General features: G+C 40.4%; 1 protein-coding gene across 1 annotated transcript in view; it reads right to left on the bottom strand.

The window, feature by feature from the left end:
• Positions 1–3,092: 3,092 nt before the first annotated feature.
• Positions 3,093–26,440, bottom strand: part of SHLD1 (shieldin complex subunit 1) — a 99,522-nt gene continuing 76,174 nt past the window's right edge. Inside the window, exon 3 of the mRNA XM_049868822.1 lies at positions 3,093–8,582. Coding sequence (XP_049724779.1) covers positions 8,140–8,582 — 443 coding nt within the window. The 3' untranslated portion in view covers positions 3,093–8,139. The remainder of the gene's footprint in view (positions 8,583–26,440) is intronic.

Below are 26,440 nucleotides of genomic sequence, written 5' to 3'. Positions count from 1 at the left end.
TCTCATGGCTTTAAATACCATCATTATGATGCAAGCTTCAAAAATTTATATTTCCATCACCAACCTCTCCTCTGAATTCTGGACTCAAATATCCAACTATGTACTTGACATGTCCACTGAGATGTCTAATAGCCATCTTAAACTTTACTTGTCTAAAATTAAACCCCTGACCTTCCCCATCCAATGTGCTATTCTCTGAGCCTTCTTTAACCTGGTAAATGGTGCCCATAACCTTTTAGGTATTCAGTCACAAATCTTTGAGTCATTCTTGACTCCTCTCTTCTCTCACTCCCAGTAGGTAATCTTTTAGAAAATCTTATAGACTTAACTTTTTAAATATGTCCAAAATCCAACTGCCGATTTCTGCTTCCACTACACCACTGCCACAATTCACCATCAGCCTTCATCTAGATAAATGAATGGTCTCCTCATGGGTTTCTCTGCTTCTGCTTTCGTTCTTTTTGTATTTCCTTACCCCTCTAACATCTCCTCCCACTCTCCCTCTCAGGGACTCTGATCCAGCCATACAGGCCTCTGGTCTGTTCCTAAAACATCCCAGGCACCCTTCTGCCTCAGGTCCTTTGCACTTACTGTGCCCTCAAACTGGGTCAGACATCTATATGTGTCTTAGTTTTCTAGTGCTGCTATAACAGAAATACCACAAGTGGATGGCGTTAACAAAATTTACTCTCTCACAATCTAGGAGGCTGGAAGTCCAAATTCAGGGTGCCAGCTCCAGGGGAAGTCTTTCTTTCTGTGTCACCTCTGGGGGAAGGTCCGTGCTATCCATCTTTCTGGTTGAGGAGCTTCTCAGCGCAGGGACCCCAGGTCCAAAGGACGTGCTGTTCTCCTGGCTTTTGTTTCTTGGTGGTATAAGGCCCCCACCCCCACCCCATCTCTCTGCTCACTCCTTATATATCTCAGAAGAGATTGGTTTAAGACACAACCTAATCTTATAGATTGAGTCCTACCTCACTAACATAAAAAAATAACTGCTACTAATTCTATCTCATTAACATCATAGAGACAGGATTTACAACACATAGGAAAATCACATCAGATGACAAAATGGTGGACAATCACACAATACTGGGAATCATGGCCTAGCCAAGTTGACAGATATTTTAGGGGAACACAATTCAATCCATGACAACATGGTTCACCCTTCCCCTCCCTCAGGGCTTTGCTTCAATGGCACCTTCTCAGTGAGGCCTGCCCAGACCTCACTCCCTACCCCATTGTCAGCATTCCCTATACTTTCTCTGGCTTTAATGTCCGCCAAAGCACTTATTACCATCAGTAAAACACCACATATGCTTTACTTATTTGTTTATTGTCTATCTCTACCACTAGAATGCAAACTCCGGGAAGGCAGGGGTTTTTGCCCATTTTATTCTGTACTCTATCCCCAGCACCCTATTTGGCTCATTGTAGCTACTCAATGCATATTGTGGAATGAATGACTGATGCACAACGAGATATGGAACGATCATTAGAGAGGGCATCTGCCCAACAGAAGGGTGGCTGATCTACACTTGGGGCCATTCAAACTATGACATCGTACGATCTGGGGAAAGGTATACTGAGTACCTACTGTGAACATGGAATTGTGGAAGACAGAACAAGATACGTAGCCTGGCTTCTTCTCTCAATTTGACTACTGAGCACCTACTGAGGCTCTGACATTGTGTGGGCTGTTGGAATTTCAGGACAATTAGGACACACAGCAACTGCCCTCAAAGAGCCTATCAGGGATCTGGGGGCTCAAATAAACAATTATAATACAGGACGCTGAATGTCTCCTTGGAGGAAAATACAAAGTGGGGCACAGGCGTGAGTTGTGTGCTGGAAGTGGTGCATGACGGATTGGAATTAAACAAAAACGTTCTCCACCACTGATAGCTTGAGAAGCACTGCTTTAGAGAACACACAGAAAGGGGGAATCGATGAAAAAAAAAGTCAGAAAGCTGATAGCTGTTGAAGCCATGTGATGGGCACGTGGACTTCATAGTACAATTCTCTCTACTTTTGTGAATGTTTGAAAGTCTCTGTCATTTAGTATGTTAAAAAGTTTTTTAAAAATCAGCCTTAAATAGACATTTTAAATATATTTGAAAAGCATATAGTTATATACCTAAACATACAGTTATATAACTGTGTGTATTATAAATGTGTTTCAAAGAAAATAACAAAAATGACACACATACAATACAGGAGAGGTCAGCACAACTGGACTAAACCAAAAGCAAAGAAATTTCCTGAATAAACTGAACCCTTCAAAGGCCAGCGTAGCAGGAGCAGGGGTTTGGGGACCACGGTTTCAGGGGACATCTAGGTCAACTGGCATAATAAAATCTATTAAGAAAACATTCTGCACCCCACTTTGGACAGTGGCATCAGGGGTCTTAAATGCTAGCAAGCAGCCATCTAAGATGCATCAGTTGGTCTCAACCCACCTGGAGGAAAGAAGAATGAAGAACACCAAAGACACAAGGTAATTCTGAGCCTAAGAGACAGAAAGGGCCACACAAACCAGAGACTACATCAGCCTGAGACCAGAAGAACTAGATGGTGCCCGGCTACAACCAAGGACTGCCTGACAGGGAATACAACAGAGAACCACTGAGGGAGCAGGAGAGCAGTGGGATGCTGACCTCAGCTTCTCATAAAAAGACCACACTTAATGGTCTGACTGAGACTAGAAGGACCCCGGACCTTTTGTTAGCCCAAGACGGGAACCATTCCCAAAGCCAACTCTTCAGACAGGGATTGGACTGGACTATGGGATAGAAAATGATACTGGTGAGGAGTGAGCTTCTTAGATCAAGTAGACACGTGAGACTATGTGGGCGTCTCCTGTCTGGAGGGGAGATGAGAGGGCAGAGGGGGACAGAAGCTGACCAAATGGACACAAACACAGAGAGTGGAGAGGAGTGTGCTGTCTCATTAGGGGGGAGAGCAACTAGGGGTACACAGCAAGGAGTATATATATTCTTGTATGAGAGACTGACTTGATTTGTAAACTTCCACTTAAAACACAATAAATAATTTAAAAAAATGATACACATGACTCATCATTCACAGAGGGACTATATTTGATGGTTCAAGTAAAACTGCCTTATGTTACGAGTCTTAGAAAAACAAACAGAAAGTAATTGCTTGATCATGTGCTTGGTGAGCTTTGATTATATAATAAACTCTGATTATATAATAAACCCCTTGAGGCCAAGAATCCTGTAAGATACCACATCTGAGTCTCCATAGCATTCAACCTAGGGTATTGCAGAGTAAATGCTGCTTGATAAACATTGGTTGATAAGCTAAACACAGGAAATGAATTGTTCTGAACACCAATTTAATGTTCCATGCAATAACTCCATGCCGCTCAATCAATTTGAAAATCAGTTTCCTGAATCCATCTGCCCTCTTGGAGATTTGTCACAGAATGTTTGAGCCTAAGGGGTACATGGAGCTTTGCTAATGTTCTCATTTTGCAGATGAGGAAATGAGGTCCAGAGGAGTTACATGAGCCACCCAGGACATTCCACTTGTTAATGGCAGTGTTGTTGCCTCTGATGCCTGCAGTTGGGCTCTTTCTTCTTCTATGATGTCTCTCAGAAGGTAAAATGCACCCTACTGCCCCTTGCTGTAGCTTTTAAATGATATGGTTTCATTTGTAGGCAAGAGAAAGTTGTCAAGCTGGCTTCACCAGGAGACTGAACAGGAGGCGGGAACACAGAGCAAATTCATGCCATGGTGAGTATTACCCAGCACTGGCCCAAGCCAGCCTGGGTAAGAACAGCGCTCTGGCCTTTGGGAAATTCTGGTCTATTTGCAGAAGATGTACACGTGCGAATAGTTAAAAGCTGGCCCTGTGGTGCAGGATTAATAGCATAAATGAACAGTTCAGGAGAGCCATGGTGGCTGAGGAAGGGATGGAATGTGTTCCGCACAGCTTGAGCATAAAGTCCAAGGGATGAGGAGGGGGCAGAGCACCTGAGTTAGATCAGCGTGCACCTGGCTTTGTGCTTCATCCTTTTGGTCTTAAGGGGAACTTGGGAGGTTTCTGTGGGGGATGGGATGGGATTCAGTGATTTAAGAAGATCAATATAGTTAACAACAGTTTGTGGAAAGGCTGGAAGAAGGAGAATCTGAAGCAGGGAGAACAGATAGTTGTGTTTTTAAGGTAAATAGATAATTTAACAAACACAATGTGCCGGGTGCTACTCTCAACTCTATACAAATCTGAACTCATTTGAGTCTCCTGAGTTACGTAGTATTATCATCCCCTTTTTGCAGATGGGGAAACTGAGGCACAGTGAGGTTAAGTAACATGCCCAAGGACTCTGGTAGTCAGTATTCATGCCCAGGCAGCCTGGCTTCTGGAACTCAGCTCTTAGCCACCACTCCATGCTATAGTGGGATGTTTAGAAGTGAAAGTCACAATGAGTCCATACATTTTCAAGTCTAAGTGGCTTAAAAAATGTCAACGCCTTGATGGATTAAAAAAACCACGCCGTTAAGTGAATTCCAATTCGTGGTGACTCCATGAGCTCTATAGGGCTCTCTTTTTGGAAGACATCTTTACAACAGTAGACTGCCAGGCCTGTGCAGGTTTGAACCACTAACCTCTTGGTTAGCAGCTGAGCGCAAACCTTTTGTACCACCCGGGGACCACATGATGGATTGTTGTTGTTAGGTGCTGTCAGTCCATTTAGACTCAGAGAGACCCTAAGTCCAACAGAATGAAACACCGCCCAGTGCCGCACCTTCTTCCCAATCGCTGCAATGCTTGAGTCACTTGCGTCGATCCATCTCATTGAGGGTCTTGCTCTCTTTCATTGACCCTGTACTTTACCAAGCACGATGCCCTTCTCCAGGGACTGATCCCTTCTGATAGCATGTCATGATGAGTTAGAGACGCCAAATGAGAATGTTAGCCTGTCAGAAAGAAGTTTTTTAACACATTTGTTTATGGTGACAAGGAAACATCCAAGCAGAATGTTCCATGGGAAATTAGAGGTACAGGACAGGAGTTTAGTACGGAATTGCAAGTTGGCATGTAAGTGATCACGGAAGTTCTGAGAGGGGCTCACTTCTTTAAAGAACGGCACACATGAACTTGAAGCCTATGAAACTGCGGAAGTGTGGCCATTTAGACCAACAAACACGGAGATTTCATTTGGATTAACCAGGGCTCAAGATTGTGTCTCAGAGAAAGGCCCGAGGTTGAGGTCAGGAAGGAAAGGAGCTGCCGGGGGAGACTGGGGGTGGGGGGTCAAACAACGGAGGGTGGCTGGACGGATGGACAATGTCTGTTTCTCATCCGGGTCCTATTTGTGCAGGTGGGTCCAGCCTGTGAAAATCATTGAGATGTCCACTTACAATAATATGTGCACCTTTCTGAGTGATGATTATATTTCAATAAAAAGTGTAACAAGTATTGCTGTATTATTTTATGGCAATGAGATCTATTACATGTGCCCTTGCACTGGCCATGCAAAGAAACTGATTAATGAAATGAATAATCATTACACAATTTAAAAAACTGGTAGCAGTTTTCTAGGGTTCTGATATTCTTGCATCAATCCATCCTCACAAAGAGCCTGGAAGATCTGCGAAGGGCCACAGATAATATCAGAGAGAGGCCAGTCATAACGCTCATTAAGACGATAAGATGTTGATGAATCTATCTGTAGGGCAGAATTAGACAATAATGCCATAGGCCAGAGCCTCAATAGCCTTATCTCTTAGTTTTTATTAAAGGTTCCCAGGGATAAATGGAAAATGCCATCCTAACCTCATGAAGACCAAATTAAGGAGCAAGATTGCAGGGAATCAAATATGTTGTACCCACCTGTCACAAACACTTACTCAGATACAAGTAAACACACACCATGCTCTCTTACCCTAAGGTGATTCGGGTTTTCAGACGTCTAAATTCTCTGCTTTCAGACTCTACCTCTTGCTGAACACCGTCAGCGCTAACGGTGATGAAGGTTACACAAGTCCCGAAACTAAAATCTCCCTGGGAAGCAGACGCTACTGCTCCCCCACACGGAGGCCCGAATAGCTTGTCTCAACTGTCCTTTAAAATCAGCACAAAATAGTCCGGTCTCTTTTGTTGGTAATCATGGCAACAAATCTCAAATATTTCAGTGACTGAATAATACTAAAAACAACAGCATTCTTCAAGGGCGTCTATTCATTTGCTTCACATTTAAAAAGAACGAAACCGGTGAACTTAAAATGTAACGTGTAAGTCCAACTGGTTTCACAATTATTTGGGGGCTGGTTGACTAGGAGATCCCCATGGAGAAAGATGCAGACAGCTGATTGTCAGGAAGAAAATCTGGGGTCTTATTTTCTCAAGTATCTCTCAAGGATGTATTCGTATCTGATTTCCTACTCTTCCAATCTCTTTCCACTGGTGCCCGTGAACTTCATTTTGGAACACTACTCTCACCTCTGATCTTCCCAGGACAGGAAGCCTTATGTATGTAATTCCTGACCTTTAAAAGGCTCCTCTTTTTATCCAAGAGTCCTCAAGAGGCCTGCCTGAGAGGGCGCACTCGATTTTAATGTATACTTTTAGGCTGACCCATTTTGTATAATCAGCTTTCTGGAAAGCTCTTGGGGTCTTATGCCAATTAAATTCCACCTAAAGTTTCTCAAAATTTATATGCAGTGTTGCCAGCTTCTTTTTTTTGCTGTCCCCCCAAACCAGTGACATAACCCTTTCTGAAGAAGTGTCAAGGTAGGGATTAGTCTGAAGCTTCCAATTACTGTTCCAGAGGGCTTAGTGCCAGGTGACGTAATTCTACCAACTGAGGCTCAAACAGGTTCAGGATGTGACCTGCTGAGCAGAGCATCTGTTAGCACACAAAACTGAACTGGCTATTTAAAGCCACTCGGTGGTGATGCAGAGCTGAGGCCCCGAGGGCAGGGCCAGGGTGGCTGGGAGCATCTGCCTTGGGCAATGTTTGCAGATGGAGCCCAGGGTGCCTGAAGCCAGGATGGGACAGGGTGAGGGGCCAACCATTAAAGGGTGACAGAGGGTGCTGGCAGCAGGCAGGCAGAGGCACACATAACGAGAGGAAGGAGAACACCACTTGAACAAAGGACATTTTCTTTTCAACCAGAAATCAAGAAGGCTGCATCGCGTCAGCCTAGCATACCATAACTGTGCTTACACATACTTGGGGGGTGGCACCCATTTGTTTTCTTCTCACCTTTCACATTTGCAGTCTGATGGAAACAAAAAGAGACTGCTGTTTTTTTATTTGTGAGTTTTAGCTGTTATTTTAAATGTCTAAATGTTCCTTCCACACCTAGTTAGTATTATAAAACAGAGAATTCCAGCTCTGGAGGGGAGGCCAGGGTATGATTCAGATGTGATGTACTTTTTGGAACTATATTTAGATCTTTATATTATTTTGGGACATACCTTCTCAGTCACATGGCCTCAGTTTTACTTGGTATAATCCTTCACAACAGACTCAGCATTGAACTTTACATGCTTCTAAAAACTCATTCAATGGAAGCTTGTTCTCTTAGGGCAGACCCTGAATCAAGGACTGAGGTAAAAAAACATACTTCTAAAAACTCATTCAATGGAAGCTTGTTCTCTTAGGGCAGATCCTGAATCAAGGACTGAGGTACACGAGATTTATGAAGGAAGGGCTCTCAGGAGACACCAGTAAGTGAGTGGGAGAAGGATGGGGAAGGGAAGAAGTCAAGCAAGGGCATGATTTCAGGTGAAGTCCCAGCTTCAGCCTGATTCCTGAGGGAAACCCTGGAGTGTAGATTACTCCTCAGAGTATGTCCTTTCTTGAAGCAAGGAGCTAAGCTTTTGGACTTCCAAACCCGTCAATCACTGGCCTTAGGCCCAGGGGAGGGGAAGGGTGGGTAGGGGTAGCCATGGGGATACAAAGCTCCCAAACACCACTGGTTCTGCATATGGCCTGCACTGGTTCCAGGGCCAGGTTACAGTGCCAGCCTTGAACTGCAAGGCACTCGGAAGCTGGGGGACAGGCACATGGAGCTGGGAAAAGAGACCCTCGGGGATCTGGTGGTACAATAACAGCTACCCCTCTAACATGGCCTGCTCCTGCCACCGGGCACCCAGAGCTCCCCCAGTTAGGGGTCTTCCATCACATTCTGCTGCAAGAGGAAATGAATAACATCTTTGGAAAGTCCCGGGGTCGGCTTTTCATCATCCAGAGACATACTTCCTTCCTCCAGTGGATAGAAGGAGATGTCCCTGGAATGCCTCTGTAAGACAGAGCAGCCATCCCGGTTGAGGGTGACCTGGGCCATTTGAAAACTGCGGAGGGCATACTTTTGGCTCTCCTGGCCCTTCAGTTCAGCAATTTTCTGAGACAGGCACTGGGAGACAGATGTGGAGAGTGGGTCTCGAGAGGCTGGCTGTGAATCGCCAAATGTTTCATAGAATCTATCCAGGGATTTCCGAAGTCCGTCGTCCTCCTCCTGGGCTTCTGGTTGGCTTTTCACAGAAGGGTCAAGCCAGAAGTTCTCAGAGGTCCCAGAATCATTTTGTTCAGTATTCTGGTCACTGGTATCTGTAAGACAAAACACAGTCCAAGACTGGATCACACGACCTAGAACATCAGAAAGCGAGCCAAGGGTAGATGATGCCTCACATCAACCCATTTGCCGCTCCTGGGTAACCTACGGTGGGCCTCATCCCGTAAGGTCACTGAACTGCACAGCAACTGACTTCATAATGTGCCTGCCCATCCTGGGGTCATGTCTCTTGCTTGCTCACAAAAACAATGTAAGTAAGAGGCATGTAAGTAAGACATGCATCAAGGGATCTTTTTTAAATTTAATTTTATTGTGGTGACAATATGAGAATATACATAAGAAAACATATGCCATCTCAACAATTTCTACACATATAATTCAGTGACATTGATCACACCCTTCAAGTTGTGCAACCATTCTTGCTACCCTTTTCCCAATCATTCTACCACCATTAACATAAACTCAGTGCGCCCTGAGCAAAAACTACCTCTTTCCCCCTCCCTCCCACTCCTTCCTTGCTTCTTTCATATAAGCGAGATCATACGGTATTTGCCCTTCTGCAACGGACTTATTTCACTCAGCATGGTATTTTCTTTTTTATAAGTTTATTTTGTTGTTGAGAATATATGAAAAACCATACACCAACTCAACAGTTTCTACGTGTACAATTCAGTGACATTGATTACATTCTTCAAGTCGGTGCAACCATTCTCACCCTCCTTTTGTAAGTGATTCCTCCCTCATTAATATAAACTTGCTGCTCCCTTATCTTTCAAGTTGCTGTTGTCAATTTCATTCCTTAGAAAGTTCTTAAAAGAGCATAATGCTCAAGGCAGACATTTTTTACTAGTTAAGCTAAACTATTATTTGGTTTCAAGGAGACTTCAGGGGATATTTTTGGTTTAAGGTTTCAAAGACAATCTCAGGGTATCTGTTTGTGTTCTTGCTTTCCCTTCTTCTGGGTATATACCTAGGACTGGGATTGCTAGGCCATATGGTAGTTCTATGTTTAACTTTTGGAGGAACCATCAAACTGATTTCCACGGTAGCTGCACCATTTTACATTCCCAGGGGCAATAGATGAGCGTTCCAGTCTCTTCACAACTTCATCAACACCTATTGTTTCCTTTTTTTTGGTCATTGCCATTCTAATGGGGCTGAGGTGGTATGTTGCTATGGCAATGGGTTTTTAACAGCTAATGGGCTGAGCACTGAGCATCTTTTCTTTTTGTGTGCTAGTTAGCTATCTGAATATTCTCTTTGGTGAAATGTCTGTTCAAGTCCTCTGCTCATTTTTTGATTGGATTGTTTGTCTTCTTGTTCTTAAGCTGTAGAAGTTTCACATTTATTTTGGATAAGAGACCCTTATTGGATATATAGTCCCTGAAAATTTTCTGCTAATCTGTAGGTTGTGTCTTCACTTTGTTGATAAAGTCTTTTGATGAACAAAAACATTTAATTTTATGTGGTCCTATTTATCTATTTTGTCTTTTGTTATTGATGCTTTTGTTGTCATATCTGATAATGCATTGTTATTGTTATGGATAGGATTGTGTCCCCCAAAATTAAGTGTTATAAATCCTAACCCCTCCACCTGTGGTTACAATCCCATTTGGGAATGTGTTTTCTTTGTTATGTTAATGAGGCAGGATTAGTGCAGAGTATGTTTTGAGTCAATCTCTCTTGAGATACCAAAGGAGATTAAGCAAGCAGAGGTAGAGGAAGAGAGATGCCATATCACAGGAATATCATCAAGGAAATGAGGAGCAGAAACTGAAAAAAGACAAGGATCTTCCCCCAGAGCCAAGAGACACAGAAAGCCCTTCCCTAGAGCCAGTGCCCTCAATTGGACTTCTAGCCTCCTAAACTGTGAGAAAGTAAGTTTCTGTTTGTTAAGCCATCTACTTGTAATATTTTGGCTACAGCAGCAATAGATAACTAAGACAGTTACAAACTAGGTCCTACAGTCTTGCCCCTATATTTTCTTCTAAGAATTTTATGGTTTTAGTTTTCATATTTAGGTCCTTGATCCATTTTGAATCGGTTTTTGTGGACAGTGTGAGGCATGGATCCTAATTCATTCTTCTGCGTGTGGAAATCCAATTTTCCCAGCAACGTTTATGGAAGAGGCTCTTCCTTCCCCATCGAATGGACTTCGCATCCTCCTCAAAAACCAGCTGACCACAGGTGTGTGGTTTTACTTCTGGACTCTCAGTTCTATTCCATTAGACTACATGTCTGTTACACCAACATCAGGCTGTTTTAATTAGTGTGGCTGCATCATGGGTTCTTAATCTGGGGTCCTAGTATAGAAATTCAGGGCGGCTGTTAACTTGGATGGGAACAAAATCCTATCTTTATTTTCACCTACCTCTACCTAGAAGGGAAACCCTGGTGGCATAGTAGTTAAGAGCTCTGGCTGCTAACCAAAAGGTCAGCAGTTCAAATCCAACAGGCGCTCCTTGAAAACCATATGGGGCAGTTCTACTCTGTCCTGTAGGGTTGCTATGAGTCGGAATCGATTCGATGGCAACGGTTTGGTTTTTTTTTCTACCTACCTAGAAATTCAGCGTTTCTGTCTATGATGAGTGTTGGCAACAAACCACAGCATTAGCAGAAGGGCCTGTGATTTTGTCACCAACAGAAGTCATAGCTATTTTCATGCCATATTATGGTTTGTTGTAGGTATTCTGAAATATCATTTATGTCCATCACTGTGTTGAAATTACCATAGTTATTAGTTCTCACACTAGATTGGATTACTTCAGCATTAATAAAAAGCATCTATTCATTACTATTTCAAAACTTTAAAATATTTTGATAACTACATTTCAATATGTTTCCATTGTAATCCTGTATATTTGATTTTACACATGAGTAAGGGCCTACAGTTTTCACCAGGCACCAAAACGGTCCATGGCACAAACACGGAGAAGACCACTGATTTAGATCATTCTGAGCATTTACACAGTTCAGACATTTTTTCTCCCTACCCCTACAATAATCCTAGACTATTTATCTCTAAATAAAGATCACCAGCTGTGTGTTTTTTAAAGAGGGAATAATTATTTAATAATAGACAAAAAGAAACCAGAGCTGGAGCCAAGTTCAAGTCCTTGATTTAACTTTCTATATCTCTGTGGGCACCTAATTCTTAACATAGGGACTTCTTAGGCTTCTGAAAGACAGTTCGTTCCTATCAATGTATTCTATAAAAGATTTTGTACAAACAATTAATTTGCATGTTGCAGAATTCCCTTATATAGCCACCAATTTCATTCTTTAAAATGCTATGCTTTAAACAAAAACTTTTTTTTTTCACTCTAACATTTAAGTTTTAATAAATTCATCCTAGGGCTAACTCAACTGTTGTTGTTGTTAGGTGTGGTCAAGTCAGTTCCGACTCATAGTGACCCTATGTACAACAGAACGAAAAACTGCCCGGTTCTGTACTGTCCTCACAATCATTGTTATGCTTGAGCCCATTGTTGCAGCCACTGCGTCAATCCATCTCATTGAGGGTCTCTTTTTCACTGACCCTCTATTTTACCAAGCATAATGTCCCTCTCCAGGGACTGGTCCCTCCTGATAACGTGACCAAAGTATGTGAAATGAAGTCTCGCCATCCTTGCTTCTAAGGAGTGTTCTGGCTGTACTTCTTCTGAGACAGGTTTGTTCGTTCTTCTGGCAGTCCACGGTATATTCAATATTCCTCACCAACACCACAATTCAAAGGCGTCAATTCTTCTTCAGTCTTCCTTATTCATCGTCCAGCTTTCACATGCATATGATGCGATTGAAAGCACCATGGCTTGGGTCAGGCGCACCTTAGTTCACAAAGTCACATCTTTGTTTTTTATCACTTTAAAGAGGTCTTTTGCAGCAGATTTGCCCAATGCAATGTGTTGTTTGATTTCCTGACTGCTGCTTCCATGGGCACTGACTGAGGATCCAAGTAAAATGGAATCCTTGACAACTTCAATCTTTTCTCCATTTATCATAATGTTGCTTATTTATCCTGTTGTGAGGATTTTTGTTTTCTTGATGTTGAGATGTAATCCATACTGAAGGCTATAGTCTTTGATCTTCATTAGTAAGTGCTTCAAGTCCTCTTCACTTTCAGGAAGCATGGTTGTATCATTTGTATATCGCAGATTGTTAACGAGTCTTTTCCAATCCTGATGCCACGTTCTTCTTCATTTAGTCCAGCTTTTCAGATTATTTCTCAGCAAACTGATTGAATAAGTATGGTGAAAGGATACAACCCTGATGCACACCTTTCCTGACTTTAAACCACACAGTATCCCCTTGTTCAGTGTGAAGGATTGCCTCTTGGTCTATGTACAAAGTTCCTCATGAGCACGATTAAGTGTTCTGGAATTTCCATTCTTCACAATGTTATCCACAGTTTGTTATGATCCATACAGTCGAATGCCTTTGCATAGTCAATAAAACACAGGTAAACATCTTTCTGGGGTTTAGTAGCTATAATAAAAGTATTTTTACTTGCTTAATAATGAAAGAAGGGCCATGAAGCAGTGGGTGGAACTTTAGAAAAGGAGGTGGAATTTGGTTTTGATCCTAGTTTTTTTTACTACCTAGGTATGTTATCTCGGACAAATCATACGATTTTTCTGGGTTTCAGCTGTCTTACCTACAAAACAAGGGCTTTACTAAATGATCTCTGTTCTAGAATTTCTATGGTAATAAAGGGAACAAAGAAGCAGATAATCTAAAGCATTAAAGGATCCAGAAGGAATGTGGACACACATTTTGTGAGGCCTGCACATAGTCTGACATTCAGAGATTCAACACATTTATAAGAAGCTGACATAAGTGTAATTCATTACAAGTTGCTACAACATACACAAAAGGATGCAGAAGACCATGTCCTTTAGATGAGGTATTTGCAGCCTAACTAGGAAGAAGAACATATCTCTAGACATCGCGTAATAAAGAGTCACAGGATATGCATAAATACATGATAATGTGATGACACTAACTGGGAGAGTATGGACTCAAAGAACAAATGCAGTATAAGAGAACGATCAACATGTAGCACCATCAGTGAAGGGTCCCTCTTTGGATGAGTTACTTGCAACCTTATTATGAAATGACTGATGGAAATAGAAAGAAAGGTCAATGAACAAAGACCCAGTGACAAGAAGAAGCAGAAACTGAGCTATTCCGTGGCTGAAGCCAGTTATCATCCTTGACCAGGTGGCCGTGCCTCCAGCAGACTGAGAACGAGCCTTAAGGCCAAAGAAGAGAGAATTCATAGAGTGCTCCGAGAGGCTACTATGCTCACCTCACCAACAACAGGGACTATGCTTATAGAGTTCAGTAACATGGATAGTTTTTCCATTACATTAGATTTCAGCAAGTGCAAAACTGTGTCCTAGGCCCATCAACTCTAAAAAATAAGTAGAAAGAAAAGAAACTTCCCTTAATCCCGCTCTGCCCCAAGCTTCTGCCCAGTTCTCCTGCCTGAGTTCCTCCCAACAACCCCATCGCTGCACTGACACATTCCGGATGGGTGGAGGGCTGAGAAATGTCAATGGGAGAGGTGGGAAGTGAGAGGGAGAGGTCAGCAATAACACTGAGAAAGATGGAGCATTCCTAAAAGTGCCCACCTAAGGCAGTCATCTATACAGGTCCCTTCAAGTAGCATACACTTACGCAGTAACTGGCCAGTACACTTTGATATGCAGGTTATAAAATTTTCATCTGAGTTTCATTTAATTTTAGTTTTTGAAATTCAGTGTCCACAAAAGATCCTAAAAAAACGCAGCCTGTCTCTTCTATTTTTCATGCAAATGTCAAGCAGACTATAAGTCATCTTCAAAGCATCACCCTCCCCTTTTTCCGAAGAGTGATGACAATATGGATTGAGTCAGATACTACGTCAGTTCTTTTGAACACTGCCTCTAATCCATTTCAGTCTTTGATTTCCGTTTCAAATTGGCTTAATGACCTACTACAAAGCCATTCCTCTAATCACATGGCTATTGTGGCCTTCTGGACATCACTGTTTCTTTGACAGCTAATAAAGCTAATCCCTTCTCTTTTCCTGCTGCACCTACATGTGGAAAGATTGCTGGATCCCTGGTAATTCCACAGTTTCTGCTCAGTGGTACAGCCTCACAGCTGTGTTCAGGTTCCACCTTATTCTACCTGTTGACATATCCAAGGGCTCAAAGACAACATACAAAATTAAATCATATCAAGAAACAACAAGACGGCTAAAGCAAGAGCCAGAAAACCTTCCTGAGGAAGAAATGGTAATTGAACTAACTGATAAAGAATTCAAAAGATTTATACATAGGATCCTCAAAGAGATCAAGGAGAACACAAAGAAAACCAAGGAAAACACAGACAACTCTAGAAGAATTCAGGAAAACAATATGAGGACAAAATGATAAAATATACAATTAGAACTCATACAAAACGAGCACCCTAGAAATCCAGAAGATTAATACTAAAATTTCAGGAACAGGTAACACATTAGAAGGACAAGGGAGTAGAACTGAATCAATAGAAGGAAGAACCAGCAAAACGGAGGACAAATCCCTTGATATCGATCTGTTTGAGGAATAATCAGAAAGAAGAATAAAGAAAAATGAAGAAAGCCTAAGAGTTACAGGGGACCCTATCAAGAGAAACAATTTACGTTACGATCAGAATTGCAGAACAGAGAGAGGCAAAAAAAAAACAAAAAAACACACACATACACAGAAAAATTTTAAAGGTTTGCTGGCAGAAAACTTCCCTAATATCATGAAAAATGAGAACATACCCATCCAAGAAGCCCATCAAACCCCACATAGGATAGGCTCCAAAAGAGAATCACCAAGACATATCATAATCAAACTTCCCAAAACCAAAGACAAAGAAAGAATGCTGACAGCAGCTCAGAAAAAAATGAAATATCACCTACAAAGAGGAACCAATAAGACTAAGCTCTGATTTCTTAGCAGAGTCCATGCAGGCAAGAAGGCAATGAAATAACATATATAAAACCCTGAAAGAAAAAAATTGTCAACCAAGAATTATATATCCAGCAAAACTGTCTCTCAAATACGATGGTGAAATTAGGACATTTCCAGATAAACAGAAATTAAGGGTATTTGTGAAAACCAGACCAACCTTACAAGAAATACTAAAGAGAGTCCTTCAGACAGAGAACCAACAACATCAGACAACAACTTGATATTAAGACACATGACAACATCACCCAGATACCAATCCAGATAAAGAATTTTCAAAAATAAAATAAAGCTACAAGACTGAAAACAGGGAACTAGAAACATCAATCTGTAAATGATGACAACTTCAAAACAAAACAAATGGTGTAGTTACAGAACCTCCATATGAAGGGGAAGTCAAGGTAATATCAAGATGTAACAGGTTGTTTTATACTTATGAAGATAAAAGTAAATTTCTGGGTAACCACAAATAAAACTAATACATCTTTTCACCAAAATAAAAAAGAAGAAAATAATAAAGGCTCAGTAAACACAAAATTGACAGCAATGAAGAGAGTGGAAACAAAATTCATTTAAAAAAATAACTCAGCACAGAAGATTACATGGAACAAAGAAATCATCAACTCCACGAAAAAAAAAAGCACAATGAAATGACAGCGGTAAATTCATACTTAACAATAATTACACTGAATGTAAATGGATTAAATGCACCAGTCAAGAGACAGAGAGTGGCAGAATGGATAAGGAAACATGACCCATCAATATGCTGCCTACAAGAGATACACCTTAGACATAAAGATAAAAATAAGCTAAAAATAAAAGAATGGAAAAAATATTCCACGCAAATGGAAACCAAAAAAGAACAGGAGTGGCAATATTAATCTCTGATAAAATAGACTTTAAGGCAAAACCAGCATAAGTGACAAGGATGGGCATTACACAATGAATGATTAAAGGGTCAATCCAACAAGAGAACATAATCATAATAAATATCTACATACCCCATGAAACAGCCCCAAAATACATAAAACACACATTAACAGAATTGAAGAGAGAAATAGACAACTCCACAATAATAGTAGGAGACTTTAACACACCGCTTTCTATGAAGGACATAAAGAAACTCAACAAAGATACACAAGATTTAAACAACACAAAGAAACAACTAGATCTCATAGACATATACAGAACACTCTACCCAACAACAACACAGTACACATTCTTTTACAGCATACATGGACCATTCTCCAGAATAAACCATATGTTAGGCCACAAAGCAATTCTCAATAAGTTAAAAAAACAACAAAATAATACAAAGCATGTTCTCAGATTAGAAATCAGTAACAGGAAGAATAAGGAAAAAAATCAAGTACATGGAAACTTAATAATATTCCTGCTTAAAAACCACTGGGGAATAGAGGAAATGAAAAATGAAATTAAAAAAAATTCCTAGTATCAAACAAGAATGAAAATACAACATACCAAAACCTATGAAACACAGCAAAAGCAGCGCTCAGAGGTCAATTTACAGCAATTTATAGAGGTCAATTTATGCATACATAAAAAAGAAAGAGCTAAAAGCAACATTGTAACCCTACAACTCCAAGAAATAGAAAAAGAGTAGCAATAAAAGCCCACAGTCACCGGGAGAAAGGAAATAATAAAGATTAGAGCAGAAATAAATGAAACAGAAAAATGATAGAATCAATAGGACTAGAAGTTGGTTCTTTGAAAGGATTAACAAAATTGACAAACCACTGGCCAATTTGAAGGACTGGAAGGAAAAGCAAGAGAAAATGCAAATAAGAAATGAGATGTGTGATGTTAAAACAGAACTAACTAAAACAAAAAGGATCGGCGCAGATTGAAAACCTAGAAGAAATGGACAAATTTCTAGAAACACACTAACTACTCAAACTAACAGAAAATGAGGTAGAAAATTTGAACAGCCCCATAACAAAAGAAAAACTTGAAGATGTTATTAAGAAAAATAAAACTTCCAACTGAAAAAAAAGCCCTGGCCCGGATGGCTTCACTGGAGAATGCTACCAAACATTCGGAGACGAGCCGACACCAATTCTACTCAAACTATTCCAGAACATAGAAAAGGATGGAATATCCCCAAATTCATTCTACGAAGGAAGCATAACACTAATACCAAAGCCAAGCAAAGATACCACAAAAAAGAAAATTATAGACCAATATCCCTCATGAACATATATGTAAAAATTCTCAACAAAATCTTGGCCAATAAAACCTAACATATCAAAAAAAAAAAAAATACATCATAACCAAGAGGACCTTACATCAGGTATGCAAGGATGGTTCAACATTAGAAAAATCAATCAACATAATCCACCATATAAAAAAAGGGAAAAGAACCATATGATCATATTAATCAATGTGGAAAAGGCATTTGATAAAATCCAACACCTATTCCTTATAAAAACTCTCAGCAAAATAGGTATAGAAGGAAAATTCTCCAGTATAATTAAGGACATATATACAAATCAACAGCCAACATTATTTTCAACAGAGAGAGACTGAAAGCATTTCCCTTGAGAACAGGAACCAGACAAGATGCCCTTTATCACCACTCCTATTTGACTTTGTACTGGAAGGCCTAGCCAGAGCAATAACACAAGAAATGGAAATAAAAGACATCTGAACTGGTAAGAAAGCAGTAAAACTATCCCTATTTGCAGATGACATAATCCCATGCATAGAAAATCCCAGAGATTCTACAAGAAAGCTACTAGAAGAAATCAGCAAAGTGGTAGGGTACGAGATCAATATACAAAAATCAGTTGAATCCCTCTACATTAACAAAGAGAACTCCGAAAAGGAAATGTGGGAAACAATACCATTTACAATAGCCCCCCAAAAGACAAAATACTTAGGAATAAATGTAATTGGGGATGGAAAAGATTTATACAAAGAAAATTACAAAGCACTACAGCAAGAAACCAAAAAAAGACCTACTCAAATGGAAAAACATACCATGTTCATAGATAGGAAGACTTAACATTGTGAAAATGTCAATACTACTCAAAGTGATCTACCAATATAATGCAAACCCAATCTACAAATATAATGCAAATTCCAACAACATTCGTTAATGAGATGGAAAAACTAATTACCAACTTTAGATGGAAAGTAACGCATTATTGAAAAAGAAGAACAAAGTAGGAGGCCTCACACTCCCTGATCTCAGAAACTGCTATATAGCTGTTGTTATTGTTGTTGTTAGGTGCTGTTGAGTTGGTTCTGACTCATAACGACCCTATGTACAACAGAACGAAACAATGCCCGGTCCTGCGCCATCCTCACAATTGTTGCTATGCTTGATCCCACTGCTGCAGCCACTGTGTCAATCCATCTCATTGAGGGTCTTCCTCTTTTTTGCTGACCCTCTACTTTACCAAGCATGATGTCTTTCTTCAGGGACTGATCCCTCCTAATAACATGTCCAAAGTATGCAAGACATAGTATTGGCATCCTTGCCTCTAAGGAGCATTCTGGCTGTACTTCTTCCAAGACAGACTTGTTGGTTCTTTTGGCAGTCCGTGGTGTACTCAACATTCTTTGCCAATACCACAATTCTTCTTGAGTCTTCCTTACTCATTTTCCAGTTTTCGCATGAGGCATTTGAAAACACCGTGGCTTGGGTCAGGTGCACCTTAGTCTTCAAGGTGACGTCTTTGCTTTTTAACACTTTACAGAGGTCTTTTGCAGCAGATTTTCCCAATGCAATGAGTCTTTTGATTTCTTGACTACTGCTTCCATGTGTGTTGATTGTGGATCCAAGCAAAATGAAATCCTTAACAACCATACAGCTATGGTAGTCAGAATAGCCTGGTACAGGTATAACGACAGACACACAGACCAACAGAGCAAAACTGAGAACCCAAAAGTAAATCCATCCACCTATGGACAGCTGACAAAGGGTCAAAATCCATTAAATGTGGAAGAGATAGTGTCTTTAACAAATGGTCCTGGCAAAACGATTTCATCTGCAGAAAAAAATCAAACAGGATCCATACCTAACACCATACCTAAAAAATAACTCAAGACGGATCAAAGACCTAAATGTAAAACCTAAAACTATAAAGATCACAGAAGAAAAAAACAGGGGCAAATGCAGAGGCCCTAATTTATGACTTACATAGACTATGTAGCATAACTAAAAATACACAAACAGCAGAAGATAAACTAGACAACTGTGACCTCCTGAAAATTAAACACTTACGCGTATCCAAAGGCTTCTCCAAAAGAGTAAAAAAAGAATCTACAGACTGGGAAAAAAATGTTTGGCAGTGGCACATCTGACAAGGAACTAATATTTAAAATTTATAGAAAACTTCAACATCTCAACAACAAAAAGACAAACAATCCAATTACAAAATGGACAAAGGACGTGAAGATACTTCACCAAAGAAGACGTTTAGGTGGCCAACAAACGCATGAAGAGATGCTTGCAATCATTAGCCATTAGAGAAATGCAAATCAAAACAACAATGAGATATCACTTCACCCCAGCAATGTGGCAAGGATCAAAAGAACAGAAGACAACAAGGGCTGGCAAGATTGTGGGGAGACTGGAATTCTCATACACTGCTGGAGGGAATGTAAAATGGTACAACCACTGTGGAAGACAGTATGGCACTTCCTCGAAAAATTAGAAATAGAAATACCATATAGTCTAGCAATTCCACTAGTAGGAATATATCCTAGAGATATAAGGGCCATGACATGAATAGATATATGCATACCCATGTTCACTGCAGCATTATTTGCAATAGCAAAAAGATGGAAACAACCTAAGTGTCCATCAACAGATGAATGGATAAACAAACTGGTACATACATACAGTGGAATACTATGGAATGTTAAAGACTAATGACGAATCCATGAAGCATCTTACAACACAGATGAACCTGGAGGGCATTATGCTGAGTAAAATAAGTCAATCACAAATGGACAAATATTGTATGAGACTACTATTATAAAATATTAAGAAAAGGTTTACACATAGAAAGAAACATTTTTGATGGTTACCAGGGATGAGAGGGGTAAAGTGAAAAAAAGTTTTTTTTTTTTTTTTCCACTTCATAGGGAGGGAAAATCACTAACTAGGTAGTAGACATGTATTAACTTCGGTGAAGAGAAAGACGATACACAGTTTGGGGGAAGTCAGCACAACATGAGCAAGGCAAAGGGAGACACTGAGAGGTACGCAAGAGTAAAAGGCAACAATGTTAAGTACTATTACATACAGAATCCTGCAATAACGGTAATAACAAACACTAATTTGCTAGTGGATACATAGGTATACATGTAAGCTGAGCAGGTGTGGGATGACTTCTGTGAGTACAGCCAAAGCATATATAGGTTTGGCAGAGGATATTTCTACATGCCCATTTGTATGTGCTGCAAATATATTCATTTTTTTAATATAGTAGAGCACACAGGGGACACTGTTATGAAAACTTCTTAGCCATAACCAAACACCTCGAGGAAATGAGTAAATGAGCGTGAGGGCTTAGGACCATCATCTTGGGAGACATCCAAGTCAACCGGCATACATAGTCCATAAAGACAATGTTCTACATCCTACTTTGGTGAGTAGTGACTGGGGTCTTAAAAGCTTGCAAGCGGCCATCTAACTTACAACTATTGGTCTCTTCCTGTCTAGAGCAAAGAAGAGTGAAAAAAGTTAGAGTCTCAAAGAAAGAATTATCTCAAGGACTAATGGCCCACATGGACCACAGCCTCCACTAGCTTGAGACCAGAAGAACTAAATGGTGTCCAGCTACCACTATCTGACCACTCTGATCAGGATCACAGTAGACGGTCTTAGACAGAGTGAGAGAAAAATGTAGAACAAAATTCAAATTCATAACAAAGACCATAGTTACTGATCTGATAGAGACTAGTGGAACTCCCAAGACTATGGTCCTTAGACACCCTTCAAACCTGGAACTGAACCCACTGCTGGAGATCAGCTTTCAGCCCAACGACAGACAGGCCTATAAGGTAAATAGTAACATCTGTGCTCGGAACAACCAACTATATGAGACCAAAAGGGCAGCATTTGCCCCAAAACAAAGTTCAGAAGGCAGGAAGGGGCAGGAAAGATGGGCGAATGGAAACAGGGAACCCAGAGAGGAAGGGGGTGCTGGACATTGAGGGGATTGCAACTAACGTTATGAAACAAAATGCATATAAGTTGTTGAATGGGACGCTAACTTACTCTGTAAACTTTCACGCAACCATAATAAAATGTTAAAAAAAAAATCCAAAATAAATAATAAGGTGCCTACAATAACATAGTTTGTAAAGAAAATGTTCTACATTCTACTTTGGTGAGTGGCGTCTGAGGTCTTAAAAGCTTGTGAGCAGCCATCTAAGATACTCCAATGGTCTCACCCCGTCGGGAGCAAGGGAGAATGAAGAAAACAAAAGGCACAAGGGAAAGATTAATCCAAAGGACTAATGGACCACAACTACCACAGCCTCCACCGGACTGAGTCTAGCACAACTAGGTGGTGCCAGGCAACCATCACTGACTGCTCTGACAGGGATCACAATAGAGAGTCTCTGACAGCTGGAGAAAAATGTAGAACAAAATTCTATCTCAAAAAAAAAAAAAGACCAGACCATTGGCCTGACAGAGACCAGAGAAACCTTGACAGTATGCCCCCAACACCCTTTTAGCTCAGTAATGAAGTCACTCCTGAGGTTCACGCTTCAGCCAAAGATTAGACAGGCCCATAAAACAAAACGAGACTGAAGGAGCACACCAGCCCAGGGGCAAGGATGAGAAGGCAGGAGGAGACAGGAAAGCTGGTAACAGGGCACCCAAGGTCGAGAAGGGGAGAGTGTTGATATGTCTGGGGTTGGTAACCATGTCACAAAACAGTTTGTTTCATGAGAAGCTAGTTTGTTCTGTAAACCTTCATCTAAAGCACAATTAAAAAAAAAAAAAAAGGAAATAAAAATAAATAAAAGAGACAATCCCTGTCAGTACAGTTCCTAGGAAACTGACTATTAAAAAAAAAGTCAGTAGATGAGAAATTTCTGCATTTTTTCAGGGTCACTATGAGTCACGATTGACTCGAGGACAATGGGTATACAGCAGTAATTTGAGAATGATCCACATTTGAATAGTAATTTAATTTCTGTTACTGTAATTCTCTTGCCAAAATTAAAGGTCATTTTTCTGTAAGAAAAAAATAATAAGGTGTCTACTGATTTTTGTTTTGTTTTGTTTTCCCGAATCTTTTGAGGATTTGTTCTACTGTACTCTAAAACAATCCTCTTTTTGTTCTCCCTTTTTCACAGATGGCGCATTTCTCCCTGTCCCTTGCTATCCAAGAGCCTTTCTGGAACTGTCTGACAAGTCAAGGACCTCCATTCCTTTCACCCCACCTGCAACTCACTTCCATTGCTCTTTCTGATTTTGTCTGGATCTCCCCCACCGTGTAATACAACCGGCACTGGAGTTCTAAGGCACCTTATTTCCTATCTAATTAATAACATAAAATTAATGCAAAAGAAAAAAAAAATCAATAAACAAGCTTAAGCCTCCTTTTCCTGAGAGCAACTCCTCCATCCACGGTTTATACATTTTAGAATTTGCAACTCTTCCTTTAAAGGACAAAACCTATATACTCACAAAGAGGGGTGTGGGGATATCGATACATTTAATCCAAACTAACATTTGAAAAGGATGGATGGTTTTGGTCAGGTGCTTTTGAAACCACTGTTCCTCTCTCTGTGCTTGTTTACATCTAAAAGCTAAAACTAGATGAGTCACCCAGAGAGGAAGAGGCATATGCTGTCACCCTTCATCCTAATGACAAACAGATGCAATGGGCAGAGGGCAGAATCCTCTAAAAGGTAACTCCTGAGGAATAGGATGACTGCTAGAAAAAACATGGATGTGTAATGGGGCCCAGGGCAATTTAATAAGATGAATGTCTATGCCCTGATTTGCAAGCTGTCTTACTTTTACCTTGCATTCAATATTTCTCTTAAGAAATGAAAATGTTCCAAAAACTACAGAGAATAATAACATCCAAATTCATACCACCCCAAATTGGCAATTAACAGATTGTCATATTTGCTTCAAATCTTTTTTTATGATTGAAGAACTAAACATTTCAGTTAAAGCTGACTATTTCCTCATAGATACTAATTTGATGTTTCCTTCTAGTCCATTTTTATACCTTATACATATAAATATTCATAAGCAATTAAGAGTATTGCTTTGTGTGTGGTAAAAAAAAAAAAACCCATTGCCGTTGGGTCAGTTCCAACTCATAGCGACCCTATAGGACAGAGTAGAACTGCCCCATAGTTTCCAAGGAATGCCTGGTGGATTTGAACTGCTGACCTTTTTGGTTAGCTGCCGTAGCTCTTAACCACTATGCCACCGGGGTTTCCAACTGTGTGTGCTGGTAATATTAATTTTTCTTTCAATATATAAAGTTTCACATCTTACTTTTTTCATTCAACTTCATGAGTTTTTCCTTCTAGCCATTGTTGATATACAGAAATTGAATTCCTTGCTATGCCTTATAGTATTCTAACGTAGGCACCTACTGCATTTTTTTTTATCCGCTCTCTTGCTGATGGACATATATATATATATATATATAGGCTGTGTCTAATTTTTCATGATCACAAACAAGGCTTCAGTGAGCCTCCTGATATATAGCTCCTTGTGCACATGGGTGAGAGTTTCTCTGGAGATATATCCAGAAGTGGAATTACCGAGTCGAAGGGAATGTGCATTTTCAGTTTTACTGACTCCTCTCAAATTGCTCTCCAAAGTGGTTGCAGCCATATGCTCCCAGCAGTAAAATCTAAATTTTCCTGTTTTTCCACATCCTTGCGAAACCATGACATTGCCCGACATTTAAAATTGTATCTCCTTATTTTGGTTTGCATTTCCTTGATTACTAGCAAGGCTGAGCTGTTTTTTATACATTTCTCGGTCATTTGGGTTTCCTATTCTATGAACTGCCTATTCATATTCTTCACACTTTTCCATCAGGCCTTTTGTCTCTTTCTTATCGTACTTCTTTTCAGTGGCACACAGAATAAATTACAAAGAGAACAGTATCTTTATCTGACTGTTTTTAAAAAATTAATGTCATGACTAGATTATTCCAGTCTGTAAAACAGAAGGGGATAAAGGAATGTAAGAGTGAAAAGAAAGACTTCTTGAGGAGCTGCAAGATTTGTATTTGTTCTTGTGGCAAATTTTCTCAAGCAAAACAACCCTCACAATGGCAGCTTATCACTACCAAAACATACTACAGTATTTCAATTGCATTTGATAAAAAGCCCGCTCCAGGAACAAGGTAAACATCCGGCTCTACCGCGACTCATTTTCTAGACAAGGACCGTGTCCCCAGGATCACCTGATGAAGGGGCTGGCAATCAGAACAGAAACACGGCTAATCTGCTCATTACCTGTTGGAAGTAATGGGCCAGGGACAGAAGCTTGAGTGCCTACCTAGATGATTCAGATAATATTGGCAATGATCATAAAAATGCTTAACAATTCTCTTCTTTCCTATGAGATTGAAGTTTACCCTAAGGCTCGATTTAAAACTGCTTGTTTGCATTTTGTCCATAAGGAGTAATTAACCTGAAGGATCAGAACCCGGTCTCTTTATGCCTAGAAACCACCAGTGGCTACTGAGGTGACTCCGACTCACGGTAACCCCACGTGTGTCAGAGAAGAACTGGGCTCCCCAGGGTTTTCTTTCTTTTTTTCATTCTACTATTTTATTGTGTTTTTGGTGAAAGTTCACACAGCAAATTGGTTCCCGTTTAACAATTTCTATACGTACTGTTAGGAGCCCTGGCGGCACAGTGGTTAAGAGCTATGGCTGCTAACCAAAAGGTCAGCAGTTCAAATCCACCAGTCAATCCTTGGAACCCCTGTGGGGTGGTTCTACTCTGCCCTGTAGGGTCACTATGAGTTGGAACAGACTCGACGGCAATGGGTTTTTGGTTTTGTACATATTGTTCAGTGACACTAGTTAGATTTTCCACAATGTGTCCACATTCTCATTAATTCCGTTCTGGCTGTCATTCCACAGGGTTTTCAAGGGCCAAGTATGGGGAAGTATATCACCGGGCCTTTCCCCTGAGACACCCCTGGGTGGACTTGAATCTCCAACCTTTTGGTTGTAAGGCAAGTGCATCAACGGTTTGCTCCACCCAGTACAGCTAGAAAAGCCATGGGGAATTATGTAGTTTAACTCGGTCACTCTCTGGACCAGGACCTTATAGCTTGAGCTGGAACAAAAACTAAGACCCCTGACCCTGTTGTTCTCAGGCAGTTCTGTACCTGGGGCTCTAGGAGTGAACCTTGAGGGGAGGTTGTCTGATGAGGGAATCCCAGAGACAATCTCCTTTAAAAGCCATTTGAAATTAGGAGCTTCTCTGTAACACTTAATGCAATCATTTAAAAATATTTCTCCCAAAATGATTTTTTAAATTTCATTTTACAGGGAAGGTTTCAGTAGATTTGCTTCATATCCTGGCCCAGGCAGTAAAGAGCACTTGTGGCCAGAAAGGAAAAACAAATGATTTGGATCTTGGTTACTATGGCAACATTGCTATTTTGATTACGACTGTTTACTTCGGTAGAGTTAAATGTGAGCAGCTAATTAAGATGATGCTTGAAACTCTACCCTTAACTGTAAGGGGAAAAAAAACCCCAAACTCTAAAAATGATGCTGAAGTGTGTTGCCGGATACACATTTAGCAGGGTCTCTATTAGCAGGAGACCATTCCTCTTTGCTGGGGAAGCAGAAGCATGGTCCCTTTTTCTTGAAGAGAAAGGGGCATCTCCCGTAAATGGGCCCAAATCAACAAGTCAATGT

Source organism: Elephas maximus, chromosome 25 (genome assembly GCF_024166365.1).
Source record: "Elephas maximus indicus isolate mEleMax1 chromosome 25, mEleMax1 primary haplotype, whole genome shotgun sequence".
NCBI classification, from domain to species: domain Eukaryota; kingdom Metazoa; phylum Chordata; class Mammalia; order Proboscidea; family Elephantidae; genus Elephas; species Elephas maximus.
This window is presented reverse-complemented; position numbering and strand designations above follow the sequence as displayed.